Source organism: Prionailurus bengalensis, chromosome B4, assembly GCF_016509475.1.
Source record: "Prionailurus bengalensis isolate Pbe53 chromosome B4, Fcat_Pben_1.1_paternal_pri, whole genome shotgun sequence".
Lineage (NCBI taxonomy): Eukaryota > Metazoa > Chordata > Mammalia > Carnivora > Felidae > Prionailurus > Prionailurus bengalensis.
In genome coordinates, this window is record NC_057358.1 from 138,392,831 (window position 1) to 138,418,039 (window position 25,209).

Below are 25,209 nucleotides of genomic sequence, written 5' to 3' on the forward strand. Positions count from 1 at the left end.
GATCCCCGGCCCAGGTCGACCCGGCCGCAGGCTGGGACCTCAGCCTCCGCTCTCCTAGGGGTGTAGACCCCAGGCCCCAGACCCGCTGCAGACCCGGCCCCGCGCCGACCCCGCCCGCCTCCCTGTGTCGCGAGCCCGGGGGCTGCCAGGAGGAGGCGCTCGCAGGCCTCCTCGCCGCCGGAGCAGGTGCGGACGCAGTCGTGTCCCCCTACCCAGCCCCGACCCGCTGCAGGAGACTAGCCGCGGGCGGCCGATGCGCCGGGTCCGCGGGCAGACCCTAGACCGCCACCGCAGCGACGTGGGTGCCTGTCCCCCTGGGAGAAGGGCCCCGGGACCCCAACAGAAGCCACCTCCATGCAGCGCCCTTTAGGTACCGCGGACGTGCGGACAGGAGAGGAGAGGCTTACTGTGACTTGTCTTTTCTTTCTCTGCTCTTTATTTCTGCTGGGAATCAGGCAGATGGGAAAGAAAAGGCGATCCGCGAAGCAGAATTCTGAGTCCCAGTGAGGGCAAGCTGGAACCTTTAGACCCTTTGCCCACCAGGCTTCACCACCTTGCCGGAGTCTGGGGGTAGTTCTAGGTAAGACTGGGGTCACAGAGGTATTAGGAAGAAAGTGGATGCTAAGGTCAGGCCTCGATCATTCCATGGCCTCTGTGTGCTTTGTTTTTCCCTCACATTCAGGACAAGGTTATAATTTTTATCCCCCAAAGCTTTGGAGACTTAGCTCCTTGCAACTTTTTTTTTTTTTTTGAGATTTTTCTTAATCTTTTTTTTTTTTTAAAGCACTTTCTCTTGTAATTAAGGTGCAGAAAGGAAACAGGAGAAAGGAGTCTTAGAAGGCTTTGCGTTTGGAGAGGAACATCAGGGTGTCTTCTAGTTCTCGGTCAGGTCAGGCCAGGCCCTCACACCGCCCTCCTCATTTATTTCATAGCTGCATTCACCTGGCTTTGTTCTGGAGGCCCTTTTAAATGTTAGGTTTGTTTCTGAGCTTGTCAGGTTTGGGGGTGGAATATTCGAGCTTGGAGTTTGGCTTCGGGAAGATTCGGAGTTGTGGCTTGCGGTCGTGAGGCTGGAGCCCAGGTGGGGGGTCCCGCATGTGAGCGAGCTGGTGGGGAGGCGGGTGCTTCAGTACATTTCTGTGTGTGGCTCAGATCTCAGCTGCAAAGGGAAACCCTCTGGAGGCATGCCGTGCCGCCCTCACCTTCCCCAGGACTGTTTCCTGAAGAGCCCAGGTCTGTCTTTCTACGTCCCTTCCTCTTTGTCGGTCCCCCATTGCCGCAGCAACTACCTGTCCTTTCTCTTTTCCGAGGCGCCGTAACACCATCAGGTCAGCCTACATGTGCCCCTGCAGAATGCTGATGTGTGGGCCCAGGCCCCCCCTCCGGCCACTGCTCCAGGAGAGAACTGCCCCAGAGAGGCTCTCTGCAGGCAGCCAGTCGTCAGTGGTCCTTGCCAGTGTGAGACTTGGAGCTTCCCCCCCCCCCCCCCCCCCCCCCGCCGGCCGTCCTGGTCACCTGCTTGGCCATTTATATTGAAACGACTTTCAGTGGGCTGCCAGGTTCACAGAGGGCTGAAGGCGGGAGAAGGCTCAGGTGGGGCTCAGAGCCACCCACCCTGGCTGCTTGGCTGGGGAGACCCTGCTCTCGGGGTGCTGCGCACGCCCCGGCAGAAGGGGTGGTGGACAGAGGGCATTGCAACCCCCCGGCTCTGGCGAGGCTGCTTTGTCACGAGGACTCTGGCCGGCCCAGCCGCGAGCTTGTGGCTGTGATTTTACACCGGAGGTAGACGCATCCCAGCCCAGATTTGAGGGCGAGATCAGGATGCACCTGGCTGGGAAGGGTGGACGCCTTAGATGACCGAATCTGGCCGCAGGGGTGGGGGATCGCCAAAGCTGGCCCGCTTAAGGCAGGTCTGGGACGCAGATTTCAATGGGGCTCTGTTTTTCCTGGGAACGGTTCTTACCTATAAAATAAGCCTATGTGTGTATGAGTAGGAAGCGGTGGGTGGTGATGTTTTTAAAAAAAGAGAGAGAGAAAGAAAGAAAGCCAAAATAACAAAGTGGCGTGTGTTGGTCCCGGGTCTGTGCGGTATTAGGCCAAGTCACTGTTCCGTCCACTTGGGCCTCAGTTTCCCTGGCCTTTAGGGAGGCGTGATCATTCTTATTCTGTCTTCCTCTTGGGTCGTGAGGATCCCATGAGCCTGAGGTGGGTGAGAACGCTGTAAATTATGAAGCACTTGCTGTAGGTACTTGAGATGCTGTCCTTATTACCTTAGGAAAACCCCTGTACTATAGGCTGCTGTTGTATGATCGAAACTCCCGGGGACCCTGCGGTACCCGGCACAGACCGAATGCTCTGGGTGTTTTTGGTGACTTGAGCTGTATCGAAACCCGCTGCCTTAGCTGTAAGAAGGATGCGGGCCAAGCCTGGGGAGAAATTGGGCAAGATAAAGAACATCCTTGTCCCCTCAAGGCCTCTGGACCTGACGCCAAGATGGCCCCCAATTTGGGGGGTTGGATGTGACGGTTCCAGAGACCCTCTTCCTTCTGGCACATACGCCTGAGAACCTTGGATGTTTATCCCGGAGTCCGAGCCCAGACTCTTGTCTGCGGCCACGCCTGGCCTGGTTAGGGTAAGGGTCTGCGGGGCCCAAACCCCTGGCCCAGCCCGCTTCTCCCTGAAGAACCCAGCTCACGTGGCTCCCGGAGCTGCCGGTGCAGAGAGCACACGTCGACGCTGGCCCCCAACACTGGCCTTGCCGCGTTTGTCCTGGTGACAAAGAATGAGGTCAGCGTGGTTTGCCATCCACAAATCACGATTTTTTTATTCCAAGGAGAGACTGTCTGTATGTGAGATCGGTCCTTGTCGTCTACAGCAGGTTGTGTTTTCGCTGGCTTTGGGTGTTTGCACGCGTGTCATAAAAAGGGAAGTGACCCCCAAGAGAATTCGGGTAGGGCCTGCCCTTTGCCTGGTTTAGGGGCGCCCCTGCTGGACCTCAGATCAGCTCCAAGCCGTAGGGCAGCAAAACTCTTCTTCCTATATACATACACACACATGTATACACACACACACACACACACACACACACACACACACAGGCAAGTGCGTGCACATGCGCACACACATGTATCCCAGGATATCCTCGTGTTGTTAACATTTAATGTTCTAATTTTAAATTTCGAGGCACCAACTGACTGTCTTAAGAGTCTCATTCAGCCTGTCTGCCTTGGAGCGATTTTATTTACAAGCCTTTGCATGGTGTCAAAGGGCTCTGTGTTTCTTGCAGACCGTGTTCGGGTGGTTGAGTGTTTTGGTTTTCGGCCACAGCTGGTTCGTTTTTCCGAATCTGTAGATCCAGGTGTGCGTTGCGAAGTTTTTTTTTTTTTTTCCCCGGCGAGAGAAGTTTCCCGGCGAGCTTTGGAGCCCTCCTAGAAGTTTCCGGCATTCTACGTGTGAGGGTAGAATGCCAGTTTCGGGGCTGTCAGCGTGCGGGCAGGAGGCGGCAGTCATTCCTTCTAGACAAGAAGACGCAGAAGGGGCCACTTTGGAAGCAGGATCCCGCAGCATATTTAGAAGGCAGAGTCGAAAAACTGGTCAATGGAAAGAAATTAGCAAAGGCGCGAGCCTTTGATGGTGGTTAAAAAAAAACACTGCCTGGGAGCATCGTGGGGAACCAAGCCTGTGTGCGCCTCTCTTTATTTTGAAAGAAATTCTTACAATATATGTTCCTCATGTGAAAATTACATGGACTCTTATTTTCAAGACTAATCCCACCCTTACCTGATTGCCTACATTACTACTTTCTTTCCTTTAAGAAAAATGAAGTTCATGTCCTTTTAATATTAGGAGTTACACCAAAAGTTGCTCTAGAAATAGCCAGAAACAAAACAGGACCAAAGCGTCGGCCTTTTTTTTTTTTTTCCTTCTTCAGTATTTTTCTTTGCAGTCATTAAATATGATCTTGTCTTGCAGTGATAAATTTAGCTAAAACATTACTTTTCGTAGAAAGGGCATCTGTGAAAAATCCAGCCTTAACTTTGTCTTTGTGTTAACCACATCTAAAAGCTACGATATTTAGACACAGTAAAAAAAAAAAAAAGTCTGTCCTTCTATATAAAGCAAATTACTCGCCCGTGTTGTGTGAAATCAGATTTTAAGAAAATAAAATGGGAGTATTTTGACAAGACCACTGTGGTCAAATTTCCAGCAACTTGAAATTGTCACCTCAAAAACCCCTCATTCTGTACGTGATCACTTTGTAGGTAGCTTGCTTGGGTTCTGTTGCAACAATATTTTAGAGAACGGACCTGTGAAATCTTCGTTTTAAAAAACATGCCTGCTGTCCTTTGCAACTTAACAATGAACCTTTTGAGTTCTAACTCAGGATTTATTTCCTTTCTTTCCTTTTTCTTTATTCTAAGGGCTTATAATTTACCTAGCTCACTGAGGAACTGTATGGCTAAGAAATGGTCCTAAAGTTTTCATTTCAGCTGGGGCTGGGGGAGAAAAAAACTCAACTGACTTTCAGCATTATTTTAGAAAATTAAAAAAAAAAAACCCACAAAAACATTTGACAGTTTTTAGTTTAACATTGCTTTAAATTTTTAATAGCTCAAATCTGCTTAGATGTGGTTCAAAAAGAATATATAGTCATGGAAATAGTCAGTGACTGTTTCAGGCTCCGGATAAAGGATCGATAAGGTGCAAAAACATTTCAAATAAATCAAGGCTTTCAACTGAGAAACGAAGGCATTCTTCGGCTATTTGGGGAGAGAAGTTCTTTTCAGATTTTCTGATGTCTTTTCATTTTGGGGCGAGTAGGTAACTTTGTCTACTGGCAACTGTTAAATTACAAATTCCAATCCATCTTTAATTGCTAACACAAATTTGCTACACGTGGCATCCTAAATTCTTCAGGAAAATGTTAATTTCCCAATTGATGATGATTCCATTTTAGGAATTGCAGAATTGAGCGACTAAATTCAGAACCCACGTCTCATTGAGAGTTAATTTTGATTTTTAAAGACTTTAGTCTGTTCTGTGCTTTTTCTAATTCCTTATATAATGCCGAGAACCTAGCTTTACCATTTGGTGTATATGCGTGTAACCAGTACTGGCCTGTCATCCTGAATTCATTTTTCCTGACTTATTCAAAGTAGTCACTCTGACTACTTCAGAGTGAAAAAGATGAATTGTAATGTTTCATCTGCCAGGAGAAATTTTTTTTAATGTTTATTTATGTATTTTGAGGGAGAGAGAGAGAGAGAGCAGTGGAGGGGCAGAGAGAGAGGGAACGAGAGAGAAGCCCAAGCAGGCTCTGCGCTGAAGGCCGATACAGGTCTCGATCTTACGAACCGTTGGAGATCATGACCTGAGCCGAAATCAAGAGTCAGACGCTTAACCGACTGAGCCACCCAGGTGCCCTCTCTGTAAGGGGGAATTGTGGTTACCAGCCTGTGTGTATTATATACGGTATATTCACTACGTGTGTGTGCGCAATCGAGCACGTATTTATTGCAGCCTTCTGGAATGGTCTACCAGCATGCTCGGTGTTTGGTGGGGGAGAGGGCTGCTAATGTGGAGTTTTGCCCCCTGCTTTGTTTCTCAAACATGCTTGTCCTGTGGCCAGAGTTTTATTTCGGTTGCTAGTGAACGAATGCCAAGTTTAACATGAAATGGGGGGAACTAAAGCCAAAGAGTTTGAAAATGGCTCATGATGCTTGGAAGGAAGGAATCCTTTCTGTGTGGATGCTTGCTCACATTCCTTCCCCGGCCCGAGAGCCTAACTCAATTATCTTTTACTTGCTTTACCTGCACCTACACCAGCAGGCTTCTTTCTCCCCTCTCCTCTTCCTCGGCTGTCTCCGTAGGAATAAAACCAAGGGCTTTCCCAAGGCAAATTGATGCCGGCGGGTTTGTGTGCAAAAGTAGGGGTCCACGCAACCACAAAACAGGCAGAGCGAAACGGAATCCCCAACCGGCAAACTACTTTGAGACAAAAGCAAACGAACGAAACGAAACGAAACAAACAACCAAAAAAAGAAAAAAAGAAAAAAGAAAGAGAACAGAACAGAAAACAGAAAAGAAAAAAAAATCATAAGCCTGCTTTGCCTTTATACACAGCACCCAAAGCTTCTTAGCAGCTCCTCAAAAGGGCACATTGTCTGGGATGACTAAAGAAGGGGTATCTAACCCAGGAGCCGCCGCGCTCTCACAATCTCAAGCTGATTGGGCAGCTTTGAAAGCATGGTTCTTCTCGAGTGTGCGAAGTTGACTGTTCAAAACCCAAGCGAAAACGTAAGTTCTCACTCACACGCATCCTGCTTGCTTTTAATGAGATTAAACGCATCTGTTTACTAAGTCCTTGGAATGTCTTGTACACCGAATTTTTTTTTGAACTATTAGAAGTCGCCGCGTAGGGAAAAGGGACAGTAAACTGGAGTGCCCGCGGCCTTCTGGGCTGTTCTGAGGCCGGACGCTGGGCCGGGGACACGGGCTCGGAGGCAGAGCAGGAAGTCGCCAGCTGCATTCCCATTAGGCAGATCTTGGGAGAAATCAGGAAAAAATAACTGTATAAGGCCGATACTATAAACATCCTGGTATATCGAGAGCCTTCCTATGACTTATTTTTTTCAACATCTGACCTGAGGCACGGCGTGGCTCACAGACCCAGACCAAGTTCTTTCTCCAGGAAGCCTGTCCATCATAATCACACTCACCAACAGAGTAAATGTTCCAGGTTTCTGTTTTGAGAATTTGAGCACACTTGTTAATATTATTTGCTCTGAATAACGTAATATGATAGCAAGTTGGGAAAAGGCTTTAAAAAACCAACCTGAATAGTAGCCAGTGGAATTACCTGAAAGCTATTATTTTCCTTGAATAAAGCAGAATTTGATTTCTGAATTTGTAACCAAATTATATGTAAATCCTTGCCAAGTATAGAGAGGATTAAAAAAAAAAAAGTGCGTGTTCTCAAATATGGTTCTGACTCACCCGATTTCTTGTTTTACCAAATAAAAATTAGGAGGGGGCGGAAAACAGCATCAAATTCACTTATTAATGTGTGTGAGAGCAAGAAAAAAAAATCAGCTAATAAAAAGGTTAGCAACTCGGGTGTGATTATACAATGATTTCAGGTGAAAATTACAAAGTTAATATGCTGGCATTCAGTCACTGCCTTCCGTAATGATACCGTTGTCAAATTTGTATTTGTGCCAAAGGAACAAAAGTTGTAAGTAGCATAATGTAAGATAATCTCTTTTTCTCTGTGGCTTTTTAAATTCAACGTTTTAATCCACCAACGGAATCACAAAACATGTATCACATTAGTTATAATATTTATAGTGTTTAGGAAAGTGATTATCAATAGATTAGAGTGCAGTTGTTGGAGTGCAGTGTGTGTTTGTGTGTGTGTGTGTGTGTGTGTGTGTGTGAGAACGTTATCACAGAGATATACACATCTCTAGAGTTAGCACTTGGGGAACGGTTTTATGTGAAAATAGTAACCATATATTTATTTTCAAAATCCCCGTTCAGTACTTACCGAGCTTGCTCATTATTTTGGAAAAACAAGGTTTGGTATGAAAAGGGCCCGAGACTTAGTGTGTTTAGATCTCTGCATTCGGCCAGTCTCGAAAAGTATTGTTGTTCTGGAGTCCCCAAAGTTGCTAAGCCACAGAATGTCTGATGGGTTTTTTTTTTTTTTTTAAAGCCGTTGAACCATGCAGTAGAGATGGGGGGCTGGGGGGCGTGTATCATGGCAAGTGGTGCTTGGGTCCTTCCTCGGTGTGGCCGCAGCAGCGGGGGGAGGTGATAGAGGGTTCCGGGTGGCTCTTTGGGACTGCCTTGCACATACTCAGTTTGTAGGACGTGCTCTCTCACCCCACAGGCCTAGTCGGGGCTGGGAGCTGTAACAGGGAAGAAGATTATAAAGGACGGGTGCTAGACGAGAGACAGTTCTGCCGAAGTGCTAGAATACAGACACAGCATTCCTAAGCCTGGAGCTGCTACGAGGGTGTCCTTTACTGAGGGAGGAGGAGCACAGAATTCCTGGGCACCCAGCTTGGGACGCCACGGTCCTTGAGGCTGGGAGGGCCACCCTGGACCTTCCTCGGGGAAAGAGTGAAACCCACCCCACTGTGAAGTCACCCGGCTTGGGCTGTCTCTGCTCTGCTGTGAAAAGTGAAAGTTGGTCAGCATTTCAATGAAAAGAGTCACCGGGAAACATTTCTACTCCATTTTCTAAAACTCAATTTTCTCAGAGAAATAAGAAAAACTGCCTCTAAAAAGAGGCCACGGTAAGAGCCTAACACCCAGGAAAGCAATTGGGGAAGATTCCTTAGTATATCCTGACCTTTTCCCCTCCCGGTGAAACCATGTATCTCACAGGTGGGTGTCCAGCCACAGTTCAAGGCCAAGGTCATAGGGGCCTAGAGAGCTTCCAAGGTGGGTGGGTGGGTGGGCAACCCAGGCCCCAGCCCAGCCCTGCCTGAGCGGCCAGTTTCCTCTTTCTGGGCAGTCCAATCCAATATAGAATGGAGTTTCCTGGGAAGCAAGGGCACACGAGGAACTTTTGAATGTACCAATGGCATAAAAAGTATATATATTTTTATGACAACGAGCAAGTTTCAATTGGTTGACAGAAATGGCGAGATGTGACGTCAAGGGACACTGGTTAGAATGCCAAGGCCGGCTGGGGGGGGGGGGTGCTGGGGGGAGACAGGCACAGAGAGACATTGGGATGGGGCCCAGGAGACCTTGTTCCCCTCGGGCCCCCGTCGCAGGCGTCCTGGGACAGCCAGGTCCATCTGGCTCTGAGAGAGGGCATGCCTGGACAGGGAGAGGGGGTCCGAGCATAGTGACCCGGTGTCGTCCCCGAGCGAAGGAGGCCCAGGTCGGCCTCTCTGCGGGGAAACCACTCAGGCGCCCCCGCGGAGCCGGCGGTTCAAGCTGCTGAGGCCTCCTTGGCATTATAACCAGTGTCCGGGCCCTGGAGCCCTGCCTGTCGCGACCCCCGGAAGGGGGCGCGGGAGGGAACCGCGCGGCCCCGGGGTGTTGCAGTGTAGTCGTCGGTCTCGGAGAGAGCAAAGCTGCGGCCTAGAACTTCTCTCCGCAGCTCCTACGCTCCGGGCCAGGGGAGCAGGAAGTTGTTTCTGCGGGGAAGGAAGACAGCGAGCTCGGAGCTGGGCAGCGGCTCTGGGCACGGTGCCCCGCCATCCCACGCCTTCCCGGCACCGTGAGGGCACCCCCTTCCGCCAGGCACCTTGCACACCCCCTCCATCTCTGGGCTCAGTGCGCTACCCCTCTCCACTTCACCAGATCCCGTGCAGCGCCCTCCCCCCCCCCCACCTGGCACCGCGCCCCTCCCTCCGCCGGACCCGCGCCGTCCGGAAAGCCGCCGCGGGGTCGCCCTGGCGCGCGCCCTGCACCGGGGGAAGCCCGCCGCCGTGGACCCCGAGCCCTGTCCCGGGACCTCGTCTAGAGCTCCGTGGCACACGCTGGCCCCTGCAGTGCCGAGCCCGGCGACCCTAGCCGCTCTCCGCGGCGCGCACGGGTCTGCGCGCAGGCCAGAGACCGTCGGTCCGCCCGGGGTCCCCGAGTCGGGCCCGAGCCTGCGCGCGCGCCCCGCTGCCCGCAATCATGGCAGCCGGAGCCTCGGAACGCAGCCGCCGAGCGCGTTCCGGCAGCCGCCTCGGTGCCAGGGCGGCGGGGCGAGCTGGGGCCAGGGCTCGCGCCTGCCCGCCCCAGCAGCCGCGCGGCCCCGGGGCGCGAAGCCGGAGACGGATGGGTCTTCGCGGCGGTGCCCCCCTGGCCGCGCCGGCAGGCGGGCGGGGCCGCGGGCCGGGGGCGCGCGGCGGGGAGCGCCCGGGGCGGCGTGCCCGCGGGGGCGCGCACGCGGGGCTGCGGGGCGAGGCGCGGGGCTCGGGCGGCGAATCCGCTGCTCGCGCCTCCCGCCCCGCCCGCGCGCGCGGGCCCCGGGAGGAGGGTGCGCGGCGGAGGGGGGAGTCGGGGAGGGGCCGCGGTCCGTCCTCGCCCGCAGCGGGCACGGCCGCGGCGAGGGGGGGGGGGGTGGAGGCCTCGTTGGTATTCTGGGCACAGCCGAAGACTTGACCTCCCCGCGGAACAGAGGCGCCCGGGCGCGCGGGCACGGCCGCTGTCCCCGGGAGGTCTTTCCTGGCTGCGGGGCCCGTAGGCGCCTTGCTTCCCCCCACCTCCCCGTCTTCTCCTCTCCGGGTCCCCTGTACCCCCTCCCCCGCCCCGATCCGGCGGCGAAGGGGTGGGCAGGGAAACGCGCTCTCTGGGACAGGTGCCAACTCCGAGACAAAAGACATAAAATAGGCGGCAACGTGGGAAGCGCGGCCGGCGCGCTCGGGCGGGGACGGAGGCGCCGCGGGGGCCGCATCCTCGGTGCCGACCGGGGAAAGTTTGGGAAGTCGCCGCGGCGGCTTCGCAGCGGCGGGGGACGCGCGGGCCGGGCCGCCCTCCGCGCCGCGCTCGCCCTTTCCGCGCCGCTGCTGAATAATTCATGGCGCGGCCGCCGGCCATTAGCATGCACCGGGCGCGCGGCGCGTCTGTGCCAAGCCGCCGCCGCCGCATTCGGCGCCCGGGCCGAGCCAGACGAGCGGCCGCGCGGCAGCCGGGCCCACGCTGTCCCCGCGCCCGCCCGGCGGCGCCCATTGTGCCCGGCCCGCGCCGCCGGGCCGCCCGGAGCCCGCCCGCGACCCGCAGCGCGCCCGACGACCCGGCCCTGCAAGTTCGGGCCCGCGCCGCCCGCCCGCCGGGGAAGCACGTGAACTTGGAGAAAGTCGCGGGGCGCGCCGACCCGGACCTCCGCGGCAGGGCGTGGGCGCCCCCGGCGCGGCGCGCTTTCGTTTTCGTCCCGGACAAAGGTCCCTCGAGGCGCTAGTCTCGGATGCGGAGACCGGGTTCTGCCGGCCGCTCCTCCCGAGAGGTCCGGTGGTTCCGTGCGGGCAAGCCGGAGTCACAGAGGAGGAGCGGCGCGGTGCGGGACCGGGAGAGTGGGGCCTGGCCGTGCGCTTCGCCCGGCCGTCTCCGTCCCGGAGCCGTTCCGCCCTGCGAAGAGTTGCGGGAGATGGCACCGCGCTGCTCTCTGCGGTTCGCACGCGTGAAGGAGGGAAGCGTTTGGGACCCAGGACGCATACCCGTCGCTCGCCCGGGGCCTGTGCGGTGTGGGCACCACAGCGCAGCGCTGGCTGCGTCCGGGCGCGTTCCTCGGGCAAGGGCGGTCGACCTGCGAGTCCCGGGGTCACCATCGCGTTCCGGGCGACTCCTGAGGATGGTAAGTGCATTTCTCACTTTCGCTACTTAGTGAGTATTTAAATATTAATGAAGGGATTTCTAAGAAGAGCCTGTAGGGCAGGCCTTCCACAGACGGAGGAGGTTGCTCTTGAACCTGAAGCCTGGCCAGCTTGGCAAGAACTCCGCGGGGCCGTCATTAAAATGCAGGAACTTGGAATTCGTGAAATACAGCTCCTGATCTCAGGTGTGCGGACCGTTTGCCAGAGAGAATTTTGTTGAACGCATAAAGTAAATAGTGCTGGCAGGCGTCTTAAACAGAATAGAAGGAAAAGAGAAAGCATCTGTTTTTAGGTTTGATGCGATTGGAAACGTTATTTGGACGCTGGGATCGCTTTTTTTTTCTTTTTTCTTTTTTAGAAAAATTGACATCTTTCATTCCCTCCTACATCAGGGAAATTGTTGCTTCTTATTTATTTACTTATTCATTCATTCATTCATTCATTCATTCATTTATTCTTTCTTTCTGCTGGTCAAGCATTTATGGAGAGCCGATTTAGGGGGCCCTCAGTCAAGCGTTGGCAGCCGCTGGGCCCAGCAAGTGAAAGGCCCTTGTGTGGAGGCTCTTGTTTATGGTGGCATAAAACGAAAAACAACTCATAACTTTTCGTAATAAATCCCCCTTTATAGGTGGCTCACACACAGGCCCAGCCGGCGGCCCTGGGGAGTTTGTGGGGAGCGAGACATGGGTGAAGGAATGCGCGTTTGCCGTAATTACAGGGTTTTAAGGTAACGCTGAAATTAATTTCTTCAAAGTTGGCTTTCAGAAGCCAAGGCGGTCTCCACAGGCCAGCACTGTCTTCGTTGCATTTTCGTTCGTTGGTTCTGGCCATTTGGGATTTTCAAATGCATACTTGCATTCTCATATACCTATCCCGTTCAAGTGAAACCCATGGGGGGGGGGCGGATTAAGCCAGCTTTTTAATACCATCGTATCACAGGTGTGATTTCCCCTCTGCTCTCCCCATCTTATTGATGTGGTTTGGAGAACCTCGCCGGGTCCTTTGACCGCAAAATAATGGGCAGTAGGGGCCTGTTTCCATAACACCCCAGAGTTGCAAGCTGGCTCCTGAATGCCGTGTTTCCGGGAACGTGGATGGAGGCCTGAGTAGCCCAGGCCTGCCTCACGACAACCTCTCCCCGGGCTGCCTGGTTCCCTAGAGCCCAGAGGAAAGAGGAGACCGCCTCAGTAAGATCTGGCCAACCCCGGCACAGAGGCTGGAAGTTTGCTTCAGTGCCGTAGAACGGACCCGGCGGCCGTCATTTCTGCTGGGCCCCCATCTTCCTCTCCCGAGCCACCTCCCCACCTCCTCCGTTTTGGATTTTTATTTATGACTTTACGAGAGGCAGTTAGGAGCCGTGACACCCGGGTGGGCCCTTCAGGAGCGATCTCGGGGATGGGGGCGCAGAAATGGAGCTGCTGCTTGGCGTCGGCGGTGACCGGGTTAGTAATTAGAAAGAGCTCGAGTTCCATCGGATCCTCGCCTGCAGAACGCAGGAGATGTTTTCCCCAGGTCCACGGAGGACCTGTAACGCGTCTCACGATGGGCAGGAAGGTGTGGCCTCCTGCTGAGGCTCCTAGGGAATACCCCAGGATTAAACCAGACCCCCGAAGAAGGGGTGTCTGCTGCTCCCTCTCCGTGGGCCTATGGGAGCAGGGAAAGGCTGAGCATCCAAGGAGGCACCCCCAGGGCCACTTCGTGAGGGCTTGCTATTTGTCAAAGCTGCCAAGGCCCATCTCCCCCGCCAACGTGTGCCCCTGGCTCATGGAATGTGATGGGCTTGAGAGTGTCTATAGTAAACATTCCCCCCCCCCCCCGCCCCCGGGAAGAGGCACTATCTCAGCACCAACGCTGTCCTGTCTTGCCTTTGTCCTTGATTCTCAGAGCCAGCCCAGTTTCAGTGGAGGCTTGGGCCCCCACCAGGGGCTTCCTACCATGTTGGGATAGCCCATCCAGGCACGTTTTATTTTTGAGGACATGCACACCAAAGTCAAGGTTCCAAAAACGAACTGGCGCCCGTCTGGTTTTTGTCACTTCTGGATTTAATAGGAAGAATGTGCTAAGCAGGGGCATAGGGACTCGTGGACTGTGGTGGGAGAGTGGGAGGATGGCCCTGGTATTTCCATTTTTGTTTTAAGCCGGGGCCAGCCCTGTAGTGTTTTGTCGCCTGTACTTGGGGCTGTGTCACGCCCAGCCTTTGGCCGCTGGAGGCCCCAGATCCTGGGCGATGGGTCTCCGGGGTGCTGGTGGGGGCCAGCTGCTCAGCACAGGCAGTGTGTGGCGAGGAGGTCTCTGCTGTGACCAGGTTCCACGCACCACCTGAACAGGTGCAGACGGCAGTTTGCTTTGCTCAGTGGGAACAGCCGGGAGGTTTACAGCAGGATGACTTTTGGCTCTGGGTGGTTTGCACCTGATGGGGCCGTCTGTGACCCAGTCTTGCTTGCTCTCGTCCTCAGAAGGGTGTCGGGCCAGGGCCTGTTCTGCCCTGGTGTGGATGAGGCCTGAGTGGAAGGCAGTCCCTGGGGCTGAGAGAGGGTCCGGAGGGCTTTGCCTACCCTGCCGGGCACTCTCTCTGAACAAGCACTCCCTGATGTCCAGGGAAGCCAGTGTTTGGGAAGGGAGGGAGGCCCTTGCGGGCCAGCCAGGAAAACAGCTTAAAACCATCATGCTCGGTATTCGTTGGGCTTACACGGTGTGCTTGCACATCTGGGGCGAAGGGAGGATACTCTTGCAGGCACCCCATTAAAAGGGGGTGTCCCGGCTCACATCGGGCAGCTCCAGTCCCGTCCTTGCCCCTGGCTCACTGTGTGACCCCGGACAGGGCATATCCTTGTACCCAGAGTCCTGTACCCCAAGTCCTAGGGCAAGAGTAATAAATCCCACCTCGGAGGGTCGTTTGGAGCGTCCAGGCACCGTGAATTCCACAGAGCACGGTTCCTGGCACGTGGCAGGGAGCCATAAATGGCTGCTGCTGTTGTCATTGTGATTGTTGTAAATGGTAATCGCCATTTTTATTGCTAGTGACGATTATATTTTTGAGTCTCTAAGGAACGGGGAGTCCGGTTTTGGTTTCACTAGAAAGGGCACCTACAAGTTCACTCCCCCGCCCCGCAGGTAGTGGTACAAATGAACTTTGATATTTCCTATCTGGTAGACTGTGAGGAGCTTGCAAATAGGGCTTTCCTTCCCACGGGGACCTGGCTAGGATGCACCGGGGGCACTAGAGGGGGGCAAGGCCTCTGGAGGTCCCGGGACGTGCTCCCAGAGGAAGGGGTGGGACCTCCTCCCCGCCCCGGGAATGGCATTTGAGGAGGTCACTTGGGCGCCGACCCCAGGGTCTGACGTGTGCCCCTCACCTATTCAGGGTCTGGGGGAAGAATGAGGGCAGGATGTCGCGACTCGGGGGTCCAGAGTGGCCACAGCAGCTGCCAGCATCTTGCTGGCAATGCGGCTGGCGATTTGGTGGGAGGGTTTCACCACTGATGAGCTAATTGCTTTTTGGCCGAATACAAGCATACGTTCACCAGAACACTTCGCTGAGGAGAATCTTGTCTCTTCGCTGATGGTTCAGGAAGACCCAGCAAGATTGGCCTTGCTGAAAACATGTTGTCCGAACAAGAAAGGAGCCTGGGCGTCCTGATGTTATGTGGCTGAGGACCGAGAAAAGGCAATAACTGTTCTCGGGCAGAGACAATGGATCTTTTATACGAAATGCTTATTTCCAGGGCTGACCAGTGTCCCGTTGGCTTGGGCCGGCAGAGCTCGAGTATCTGGGTATCACAGGCCCTCAGAACCCAGTCAGGGACCGAGATTTATAGAAAGGGAAAAGAGAAAGCCCCCCTGACCCATGGTTCTTGGAACATTCAGCGGGAACGTCTGGCTTTCTTTGTTGAGTGGAGGCTAACTTTCTCAAGTTTAATTTTTCCCTCCTGTGATCTCTTTCTCAAGGGTGTGAGGGCACATTCGCAAGCACCGGAAAGGTGGCCAGGTTTCCGGGTGTTGGATGGTGGGGGCTGGAGGGACCCTCCCTTGGGCTAGACCCCGCTGGGCCTTTGTCTGCTGGAGGTGATGGGTAGTCCAGGGCAAGTGAGGAAAATCAGGACTGTTCGAGGAAGGGTCCGTTCCCGGAGGAGGAAGCCATCGAGGGCGATTTTGGGTAATATTTGTGACTTTCTGGGGCCCTTTGCTCCTCCCAGAATCCATTCTCCGATGAACTCGGAGGGGTCCGCAGGCTGTCAGGGAGTCCGGCCTGCCACGGGTAAGCCGCACGCTAACCCTCACGTACCCTCGCTGGCCGGAGAGGGTGTGTTTGTCACTCCTGACAAACCGGCCCGGAGTCAGCACTGGACGGGCGTTTTCTGAATTACTAAAATGAACAGAACTTCCCTCTGACGCTTATCCAGTAGCCATCTCCCTCTTCCTGCTCTGTGGACAGGGTCCAGCCCCATTCCTGCTAAATCGCCAGCCTCGACGCAGCCAGGAAGGCGCCCTGAGAAACCAGGCCCGGCTCCCAGGCTGGAGTTAGGGGCTCGGAGGAACGGATCCGCCTGGGGCCGGGAATGAGAACGTCTTCCTGGCGTTGGGGGGACGTTGGAAAGGCCGCGGGGGATAATCGGCCTGGGCTCCCTGCCAGCTGAGGGGGTCCTCGGCCTGGACGCCCCTTCGAAGCGGGTGAGGACAGGGGAGGGAGTGGCCCCAGTCCGGGTGAGGGATGAGAGTCTGCTCCCTGCCAAGCTTCCCCTTCCCCCGTGAGTCTTTGTTGGCAGATGATAATATTTGGCTTTCAAAAAATGAAGTTTCGTTTTTTAAAACTGCTTTTGCATCCCTTTTTTTTTTTTTTAATTTTTTTAAATCCTGGGACCGCTCAGCTGTGGTCTGTTTACCCTGACCCCCCAAAATGCTCTGAAGAGATCTCTCTTTGAGTGGGGGGGGGGGTGGTGACCAAAACAACTTCTGAGGCCGTGTGGGTGGGATTGGTAAAATCTAAGTGGGAAACACTGGAATGGCATGAGGCAGAAAACCCTCCCAATACAAGCTTTCACTCGGTGGGGGCGGCTTCAGGAGTCAACGCTGGACTGGGAGACAGTCCTTGCTGTGAGATTCCAGATGGCAGGCTTGTTTGCATCGGATTCCGGATGGGTCAGAAAGCCGTGTGGCCGCCGTAGTGGGGCCCTTGAACACGCGGCCGGGCCTGCTGCCCCGTCCGTGGCCGAGAGGTGGGTTCTCTGAGTAGACCTGTGAGCCGGAGAGGCAAGGATTATTATTTGTCAAGTGATTGGCAGTTGTGGTTGGAAACGTGTGCCCGGGATGTACGAAGTGAAACGGCCTTTTTTTCTTTTCTTTTTCTTTTTCTTTTTTTCTTTTCTTTTTTTTTTTTTTTTAAGGGAGGGATAGAATTTTCCTTCCGAATTGAAACAGGATTGTTGTCCCTGATGCCTTTGGCTTCTAAGGCCAGGGCTGGGCTTTTCGGTGGAACGCCCTTCCTTCATTCTGGGATCTCCAGTGGCAGGAAGAGTGTTTAGCTGAACTATTTACCTGCTGGTTTGGGGCTCTTAAATCTTGATTCGCCTTTCATGTGTTTCACGGCGATATTTACATTCAAATCAGCCTGTTATAATTACATTTTAAATTATAATAAAACGGTGGTGCGGGGCTCGAGTGTTCCTTATCTTGGAACCGCAGAGACTTCGGCGAATCTCAGGCAGGTTGTTCGTCACGTTACCCAGACCTGCCCGGCCACCCTGACTGATGTGTTGTGTCCTGAGACCCACGCTGGCTGCAGGCCTTGGGGTGGAGGCCGTTCTCTCCTGGGCATGCAGCTGGCGCAGCAGAGGCCACTTCTGGCCGGGGCGATACTGTGCCAAGCTGTTCCTGGAATGGAATCCCCGGCGTTCCTGGTCAGGCGCGTGGCATCAGAATCCTACCTGCTTTGTCTCTGGCATCAGCTGTCGAGCTGGTCACGTGGCGGTGTGCGTGAGACCAGAGCCCGAGGACCAGAGGGCTCCTCCTGGGCTGCTTCCTTTCTGCTCAGTCGCCTCGCCCCTCCACCTCCTTCTTGGGCACGACCTGATCCGAGCTTGAGCTCCCGTCCCCGGTTGCTCAGGTGTCCAGACAGCCCCTTACTCCCAGGCGCTGCCGACAGGCCCATGAGCCGAGGCGGCAGGCCCGGCCACGGTCAGTCCACGCTGTACCCCCCTGCCTGGGGAGCCCCCATCTCACCCTGACAGCCCTGGGGCTCCCCAGGCACAGGGGCGGCAGGTGCCTGGCCACGTAAAGGGCCGAGGGAGAGACTTGGGCAGACAGAGTGGCCGCGCGGACGTGGCCCGGCCGCCTTCGGCGGAGGCCAGCGGAGTCTGATAAATCTCCGAATAAGAGCACCGCGTTAAAAACCCTCAGGCCCGCTGGCCAGGTCTGAGGGCTGGAGCACGGGCACGCTTCGCCTTTGCCCCGTGTGGTGGCCAGGATTGGCTTTCGTGGGGCCGAGGGGTCTGCGATGGTCTCAGAGGGTGTGGTGACGTGCCCGGACCCGACCTCATGGCGGCCTCGCGGCCCCTCTGGGCAAGGCGGCCGGCTGCCCGGCCCGGTGCTCGGCCCTACGTGTGCGTTTTTCATTCCGTCGTCCGGCAGCCCTGAGTGGTAGGAGCCCTCCTCCCCGTGCCTCCTGTGGCTGGGGAAACCGAGGCCGGGAGAGGTGGCACGGCCCCGGGGTCAGGTGGCCGCTCGGACACAAGGCCGATTCAGGGCCCGGGCTCCGGGCCGAGGTGGCACGGCCTCCCGGGGCGTCACTGGGACGGGCTCACTCCGTGGCCGGGCCCGGGGAGCTGGCCGGGCTCGGGGGGGGGGGCCCCCTCCCCGAGCCCGGCCCCCCGGGGAGCACGCCGGGTGCCGGCCGCCGCCTGCTCCCCCTCGGGCCCGGCGCGGGAACAATGCGGCCTCTGTGCCCGCGGCGGGCCCGGGCCGCCCGGCCTCCGGAGCAACATGGCGCCCAGGGCCGCGCCGCCTGGCCACGGGGAGGGCTGGCGCCGGGGCCGGGCCCGGGCCGGGCCGGCTCCCCCGTCCTCCTCGGCCGGCCGCTGAGTGGCCAGCCGCGCCTGCCGCCTCCTCCCTCTCCCGCTCGGCCGCCCCCCCCACCCCCGCCCGCCTGGTGGTGGGTTCGGGGGTCTGGCCCACCCGCCTCTGCCACGTCTGCCATCCTCCCGGCACCCAGGAGCATCTTTCAAAAATTCCCGGTGGGCGGGGCCGAGCCGCAGCGGCCGCCTCTGGCCCCCCCTCCCCGGGCAGCCGGTGCCAGATGAGAGCAGGAGACAAAAGTAGCATTTTCCTCGTCCTCCTGGGCTGGCGGCAGAGCCTCCCCCAGCGCCACTTGGCTCCTGGCGGCCCTGCCTCCGGGTGCCGGGGTGGCCGAGGCCCAGGCCGCGCCGGCCGGGACCGAGGGACCGACGGACGAGGGTGGCCAGAGAGCAGGACGCGCGGGGGCCCGTCGGACCCGGGGCTGGCACCTCCCGGCCGGCGGGGCCCGCCCTCCCCCTCCTGCCACCGTGCCCGGCCGGCCCAGGGGGCACCCGTTCCACTCCCGTGCTTTTGAGCAAGCTCCCCGTCCTCCTGCACCTTGGGTAAGTCACCTTCTTCCCTTCTCTTTTGCTGGAGACGAGCCGAGGGCTCTGCCATCTTGTGCTCGGTGCCTGTTACGTTTCCTTCCCTCTAATTGGTTATCCGAAATTCAAAATTCTATTTCCGACCCCCCCCACCCCCACCCAACCGGTCTTCGGTGAAGTAAGCCTTTCCGAAACCTGCAGGGAAAATGCAGAAGCCGGGCCCCATTTATTTTTAAGATCCAAAGCTATAGGCTTTGGGAATCACAATAAAAATGAATGTTTGTTATTTTACAGTAGCCGCGTGCTCGATTGTAATTGGGACGAATGTTTCAGGAGGCCTTAATAGGCACGGCCTACTCGTTCGTGCTCAGTGGGGTCGGTTCGTCATGGGGGTCTCCTGACTAGTACTGTTATTACGATTGTCTCCGTTTTTGGTGGTGCCAGGAATGGCCGAGAGAAAAAACACCAAAGCGCCCTCGCTCCTCCCTGCAAACTCCTCGGCAGGCAGGGCTGGGCTGGCATACGGGAGGGTGGGTTCTGCATTGAGAAACAGAGGCCCTTTTATTTTATCCGGCATCTTCAATGCTGCCGTGTCCACAGTTTAGGGATCCTGTTCTTTGCTCCCTTTCGTTGCATTTTATTTCGGGTGAGGAGGGGAAGAAAATGAAGGCCCTTTTCGGCCCTCAGCTCAACTTGGGGAAAATCTTTTAGGCTGTTTGGTGCTTTGTTTTTTAAACACTTATTTAAGCCCGGGGATTCCGCCTCACGGCGCTGCGCCCAGCTCATGACCGCCCTGCCCACAGACGGTGCGTGGGGTGCACGTGGGCACGTCCACCAGACGGACCCTCGGGGGGCCTGAGTTGTCCGGGGCCGGCCTGTGCCGGATCCCATCCTGGTTTCCCATCTGCAGAGCTGTAGGCCGAGCCACTCGACTGTCCGGGGCCTGAACCGTGGCCAGCGGGGGTGGGAGTCCCTGGAAGACCTTTGCGTCCCCAGGCCACGCTGCCGCCACGGTCCAAGAGCTGAACTCCGTGCTTGCCCGAGTTCCTGTGATGGTCCCCGACCCTTCAGAACTGCTGAACCTTTTCATTTAAAAGGTGGGCTTTGCAGAGTTCAGCTGCGAATCACCTCCATCCTCCGGCAGGCTGACGGAAGTGCCCACAGATGCAGCCTGGGTTCCCCCCCCCCCCAACGTTTGGGGGTAGCTGGGGTCTTGATTTATGGAAAATGGAAAACCAGGCCCAGAAAGTTCTGAATTGCAACTGAGAAGAAACTTCCCACGTAAATACATCTTTGTTTTCCTAATTCGGAGGCGTTGGGCCCTGTTTGTGTGGGTCTGAGCAGGCGGCCGGGGCAGACACGACCACATATAAAAGTGAGCTGAGCTCACACAAGGACTGTTACGGCTGCTTTTGTTCTTAGATTAGACAGCAGTCGATACGGGAGGTTTGGGGCTGTAGAGACAGGCGTATATAGCGGAGATCATTAAAACATTTCCACGATTGTGAGCGTGGAACGCCACGTTCTGCTGCTACCAGCCGGAGGGTCATTCCACACGAATATTTAGCAAGCACCAAATTAGACACCGGCGACAAAACACGAGTCATAGGAAAAAACCAGAGTGTCATAAATTCTGACGCGAAAGAGTCGAGAGTGGAGAGAGGTGGGTCGGGGGGAAGGAGGGGCCGTCGTTTTTAAAGAATTTATGCTTTTGCTAGCTGCCCACGCCTCATCTCCCCAAATTTTATTTTTTGGTGTAATCAGTGTAGGTAAACAGGCCTGGAATCCCAAGTCCTGGAACAACAGTCTGATTTCCTTGAACGTGACTTCATCTCCTTTTCGGAAGTAAGGGCAAGTAGCATAAAATCAATTAATTTCCGCAGATGAGCATTTTCATCCTGAGTTAGTATTTTCCACCGAGATTCTGTTCACCTAAAGGTTGTAACGTGTACGCATAACACGTTTTCCAGCAGAGTGGGGTGGTTATGCGTAATCGGTCACCATCTTTGTCTTTTCAACTTGGGTAATAACATTCTGCCTCCTCCCCCCATCCCCAAGTCAGGAAAATGCCATGGAACCTTTTGTGTCCTGAATCGGGCAAAATATCAGCCTTCTTCACGGCACCCATTTCTTCTTGGCTGTTTTTTTTTTGTTGTTGTTGTTTTGTGCGTTTTTTTTTTTTTTTTTTTTTTCCTTTGGGAAAGTACCACACAGAGCAGTCAGTGTTCCTATCATCGCTTCTATATAAATTCCACTATAGGCTGAAATTATACATTCTCACAACACAGATGGGCTGGTCTGTCATTACGACTGCTGGGTCCTTGTTGGAACACACAGCATATTTCAATTGTGGAGTCGACAATTTCAAAGAACCGAGGTCAAAATAAACAAGTTGCGCTTGTGTGGTGAAACGGTGCCCTGAGCAATTCGGTAGAGGAAACACCCTCACCGTCATTAGATGATAATTTAAATTTTCGTCTTTGTCTTTGCCTTTTAAGACTCCCAATGCCCTACGTTAACGGACCTTAAGTGCTTTAATTAATTACCAATTTTTATTTTGTGTGGCAGTGTGAACGGGGTTAACGCTAGATTAAAATTCAAAATTACGGGGTTTGGGACTTTAGATTTTGAGATCTTCATGAAATCTCTAGCTGTTCTGTATAGGCTGACATAAATTTATTTGGGGATGTTTATGAAAAATCACATAATAAATATTTTGCCTGGTTTAAAGGTACATTTAAATCCCTCCCCACCCCCCCCCAAAAACGTTCAACAGGTGAACTGCAAAGAGTAGCTGTAAACTTGAAAAAAAAAAAATAATCTCACCAAGATAACGAGGTGCAGAATTCATTGGCCATCAGCGCACGTGAGGACAGAGAAGTTTTACGGCCACCGTAATTTGAAAACGGTGACTGTTTATTTTGTGAATTTGCTCACGTTATGATGTAATCGGTTCTGAGGGTTCTTCCCCACGCCCCCCTTCCCCGCCTCATTTTCAAGTGATTGCTTCTGCTTTTTCCGAATTTTGGGTTCAGGCTCTGCCCTTCCCAGCCGCTGAGGCCGCCTTCCCTCGCTGCCGAACCTGAAAGAGAGAGACACGGGTGCTTCCTTCCTCCGTCTTCTGCGGGCTCCCCGAGGCCCCTTCCATTCGTTAATAGAAGTGCTTTGTTGTGGCTTGTTTATTTCAAGGAAAAGTACCTGTTGGTGGAGGTGTTGGGAAATAACAGGAAGAGTGTAAAGCGGATGAAATTTGCCGGAGCTCCTTGGGAGCCGCTTTCTCTAGCGATTCTGCTCCCACCTCTTCCTGCGTTCCCCGTTTGGTCTTTTAGCCTGTCTACCCCTGTGCCCGCATCAGACCCGTATTTACCAGCAGCTCCGAGAACGTGGCTGATGCCGGTCTGGGTGCTCTTAAAGGTCGGCAAGGCAGAGCAGCCCCTGCCCTGCGATTCAACGGCAGAGAAGCGAAGGTGATGGTGGTTGTGCTGGGAGCAGTGCGCGCCCAGGGCGCCCGTACCACGCTGGGCACCTTTCCCATTCGAGAAAGCAGAGTACAGAGGAGCGTGAGCTCTGGGCCTGAGGCTGGGGCTCAGACCCAGTCGGTTTCGTTTCCCGGCTGTGTTGATCCAAGGCAAGCCATTTCGTCTCTCCGTGGCCCCGTTTCCTCCTCTGTAAAGTGGGCACAGTAAGTGTCCCCGCCTCGGAGGAACACGCACAGTGCACGCTTAGCACGGCGCTCGGTTCACAGAGAGCACCCCATACCTGCTGGCAGTCCTTGGTTTATTTCTGAGTCTCAGAAATGCCTGCCGGGCGGGGGTTCTCGCCGGCTCCACTCAGCCAGGGGAGGCGCTGGGCCCGAAGCGGAGCCCTCGCGTTCAACTAGCTGGTGAAGATTGGGATGGGGTTCGACCCAGGCCCGCCGTCCTCCAAAGCCCATGTTCGTTCTGCAGGTCCCCACAGTGGTCAGGTGGGGACCGCAAGCCTTTGCCAGCGTGTGCGCACCTCGGTGTGTGCAGGTAACACACACGCGTGTCCTGTGCCTGCAACACCGTGCACACGCGTGTCATACGCATGTAACACGCGTGTGCACACATACACGGTCCTGTGCTTCTCTTGATATGTCGGTGGTTTCCGGAGGTGGGCTGGCCTTTGGAGGCACCGTGTCTCCTCGAGGCAGGCGCTCTCCGTGGCTTCTCAGTGAGCCATGGAGCCCGTGGGCCACCCCCGGGGATACCCGCCAGGCGCTGCACTGCCCCACCGTGATGGGTCATCGTCCCCAGCCCGGGGCGCCCACCCGGCTCCCGGGAGGTGAAGGAAGGCCCTTTGGCCGGGCTGGCTGCACTCTGGGACCTGGCCCGGCAGGGCACGGGCTCTTCCGAGGGACAGGCTGTTCCGGGCACCGGCCATTTGCAGACTCCGAGGAGTGGAAGTGAGCCTCCGGGCCCGGGAGAGGAAATGGCGGCACGGGCAGGCCCAGCACAGGATCCGGGAAGGCGGCCGAGGGAGGGGAGCGGCCGGAAGGCCCAGGGGTGGGCCTGTTGGCGCGCTGGCGGCCCTCCCGAAAGAAATGGCCAGCGGGGCTGGTCTTCCCCGGGCGGGTCTGCGTGTGTCTGTGTGTGTGTGCACCTGAGTGCGGGCTCGGGCCGCCCGGGGGCCACACCGAGAAGGTCTACGGGCCCAGCTGCCCCACGGGTACCGTGGTGGGGACTGGGGGGATTTGATGAGGCCGCGTGCGCGGCCTGCGCACCTCTGGACACAAGAGGCCTCGAGGAGGAGGATTCTTACTGCAGGCCTTGGTTGTCTTTAAAGCGGATGAGACCGCATCAGACTCGGGAGACGGTCCGCGGTGGCAGGTGAGAGCCGAAAAGTTGGGTTTGTATTTCCCCTCTTTGGGGCCTCTTAGGTGGAGACCAGAGGCCTGGGTTCTCAGGTGAGCCGCGTGCCCGTCCCAGCCTCAGTTTCCCCATCTGTAAAGCAAGGGGACGAACCCTCCCCGCAGGTTGCCGGGGGCATCCAGTGTGATGATGGCACCTGCCGTTTCTCCCCTTGATGGGGAGCGGTGGCGGGTGGGCCCTGGGGAAAGGCCTCGGGGCCCCGCGCCCCTGGCCGGATGGGAGACCCCAGAAGGGAGCAGCGGTGGGGGCCGCGGGGACTGGGCTGCTCCAGTGTGTGCGAGGGAGCCTCTGGCCCAGTTTCCTGGGAGCCCGGCCCTGCCCCGGGATTCCTGCAGTGGGTGTGCCCACACTTCCGGCCCAGGCGTGGGCGGAGGGGTCCTGGAGGCAGACGCGGTTCCTGCTGTTCCCTCCCGCCACAGCCGCCTGGTCGGGCAGCTGCTTTCCGCTCAGCAGGACGAGGGCTCCCACCTGAGCCCGCCGTGGAGGGCCCAGGCGGGCGGCCCCCCGCCCGCCGGCCGTGCCCAGGCACGTGTGACGTGGCGGGGGCGGCCCGGGGCGGTGGGGGCGGGGCGTGGGGGCTTCTGCGGGGTGGAGAAGGTGCCCTCCAGCTCGAGCCCTCGCGGTTGCGGTCACGCAAACAGTAAGTCGCCCGACGCCGGGACCTGCGGAGGCTCTCGGCGCCTGCTGGGGGGGCCTCAAGGATCTCCGGCCTGAGTCCGGGGGGCTCCAGCACCAGAGGTGAGCTCTGCCCCCTCCCAAAGATGGAGTGTCGCTTGGACGGCCGTCCCCCCGGGGCTGCCCAGCCTGTGGGACGGTGCCGGCGGGGGCTCTGGGAGGCGGCTTCCAGGTGGGCGCTCCCGGGCCAGGCAGCGTGTGGGCTCCACCTTGGCGGATGCCGCGCCGGAACGGGATGGCAGCTGCCAGGGGAAGGGAGAGCGAGACTGGCTCGGGCGGGACCAGCGGGGGGACCCAGAGCGGCAGAAACCCCTGCCTCGGTCCACTGGAGAGAGAGTTGGGGACCACCCTGGGCTCCCCTCAGATGCTGCGCACGAGACTCAGTTCCTGGGGGGTTGGGGGAGTATCTTTTGTGGACCCACTAAGTGCCAGGCCCAGGGCTGGCTGTTTTGACCTCTTTTTTTAAACATCCATTTTATTTTATTTTATTTTATTTTATTTTATTTTATTATTTTATTTTATTTTATTATTTTATTTTATTTTATTTTATTATTTTATTTTATTTCATTTCATTTCGTTTCGTTTTGTTTTGTTTTAGTAAGCTTACTTGTTTTGAGAGAGAGCAAGCAAGGGAGGGAGGGAGAGAGAGAGAGAGAGAGAGAGAGAGAATCCCAAGCAGGCTCCATGCTGTCAGCACAGAGCCCGGTGCGGGGCTCGAATTCACAA

At 56.1% G+C, this 25,209-nt stretch overlaps 1 protein-coding gene and 2 long non-coding RNA genes across 3 annotated transcripts in view; 1 reads left to right on the forward strand and 2 right to left on the reverse strand.

Moving 5' to 3' along the window:
- Nucleotides 1–4,565: 4,565 nt before the first annotated feature.
- LOC122472910 lies at nt 4,566–9,467 on the reverse strand. The gene is made up of 2 exons (XR_006294550.1): nt 8,357–9,467; nt 4,566–7,910 (listed from the first exon to the last, which is right to left on the reverse strand). It is a non-coding gene; the product is annotated as an uncharacterized LOC122472910 (long non-coding RNA).
- A 175-nt stretch (nt 9,468–9,642) lies between these two features.
- LOC122473693 (collagen alpha-1(I) chain-like) overlaps nt 9,643–25,209 on the forward strand; it is a 39,261-nt gene continuing 23,694 nt past the window's right edge. Inside the window, exons 1-2 of the mRNA XM_043564308.1 lie at nt 9,643–9,915; nt 10,552–11,302. Of these exons, the coding sequence (XP_043420243.1) occupies nt 9,643–9,915; nt 10,552–11,302 (1,024 nt within the window). The remainder of the gene's footprint in view (nt 9,916–10,551; nt 11,303–25,209) is intronic.
- Nucleotides 20,626–22,704, reverse strand: LOC122472911. Its single transcript, XR_006294551.1, has 2 exons — nt 22,284–22,704; nt 20,626–22,114 (listed from the first exon to the last, which is right to left on the reverse strand). It is a non-coding gene; the product is annotated as an uncharacterized LOC122472911 (long non-coding RNA).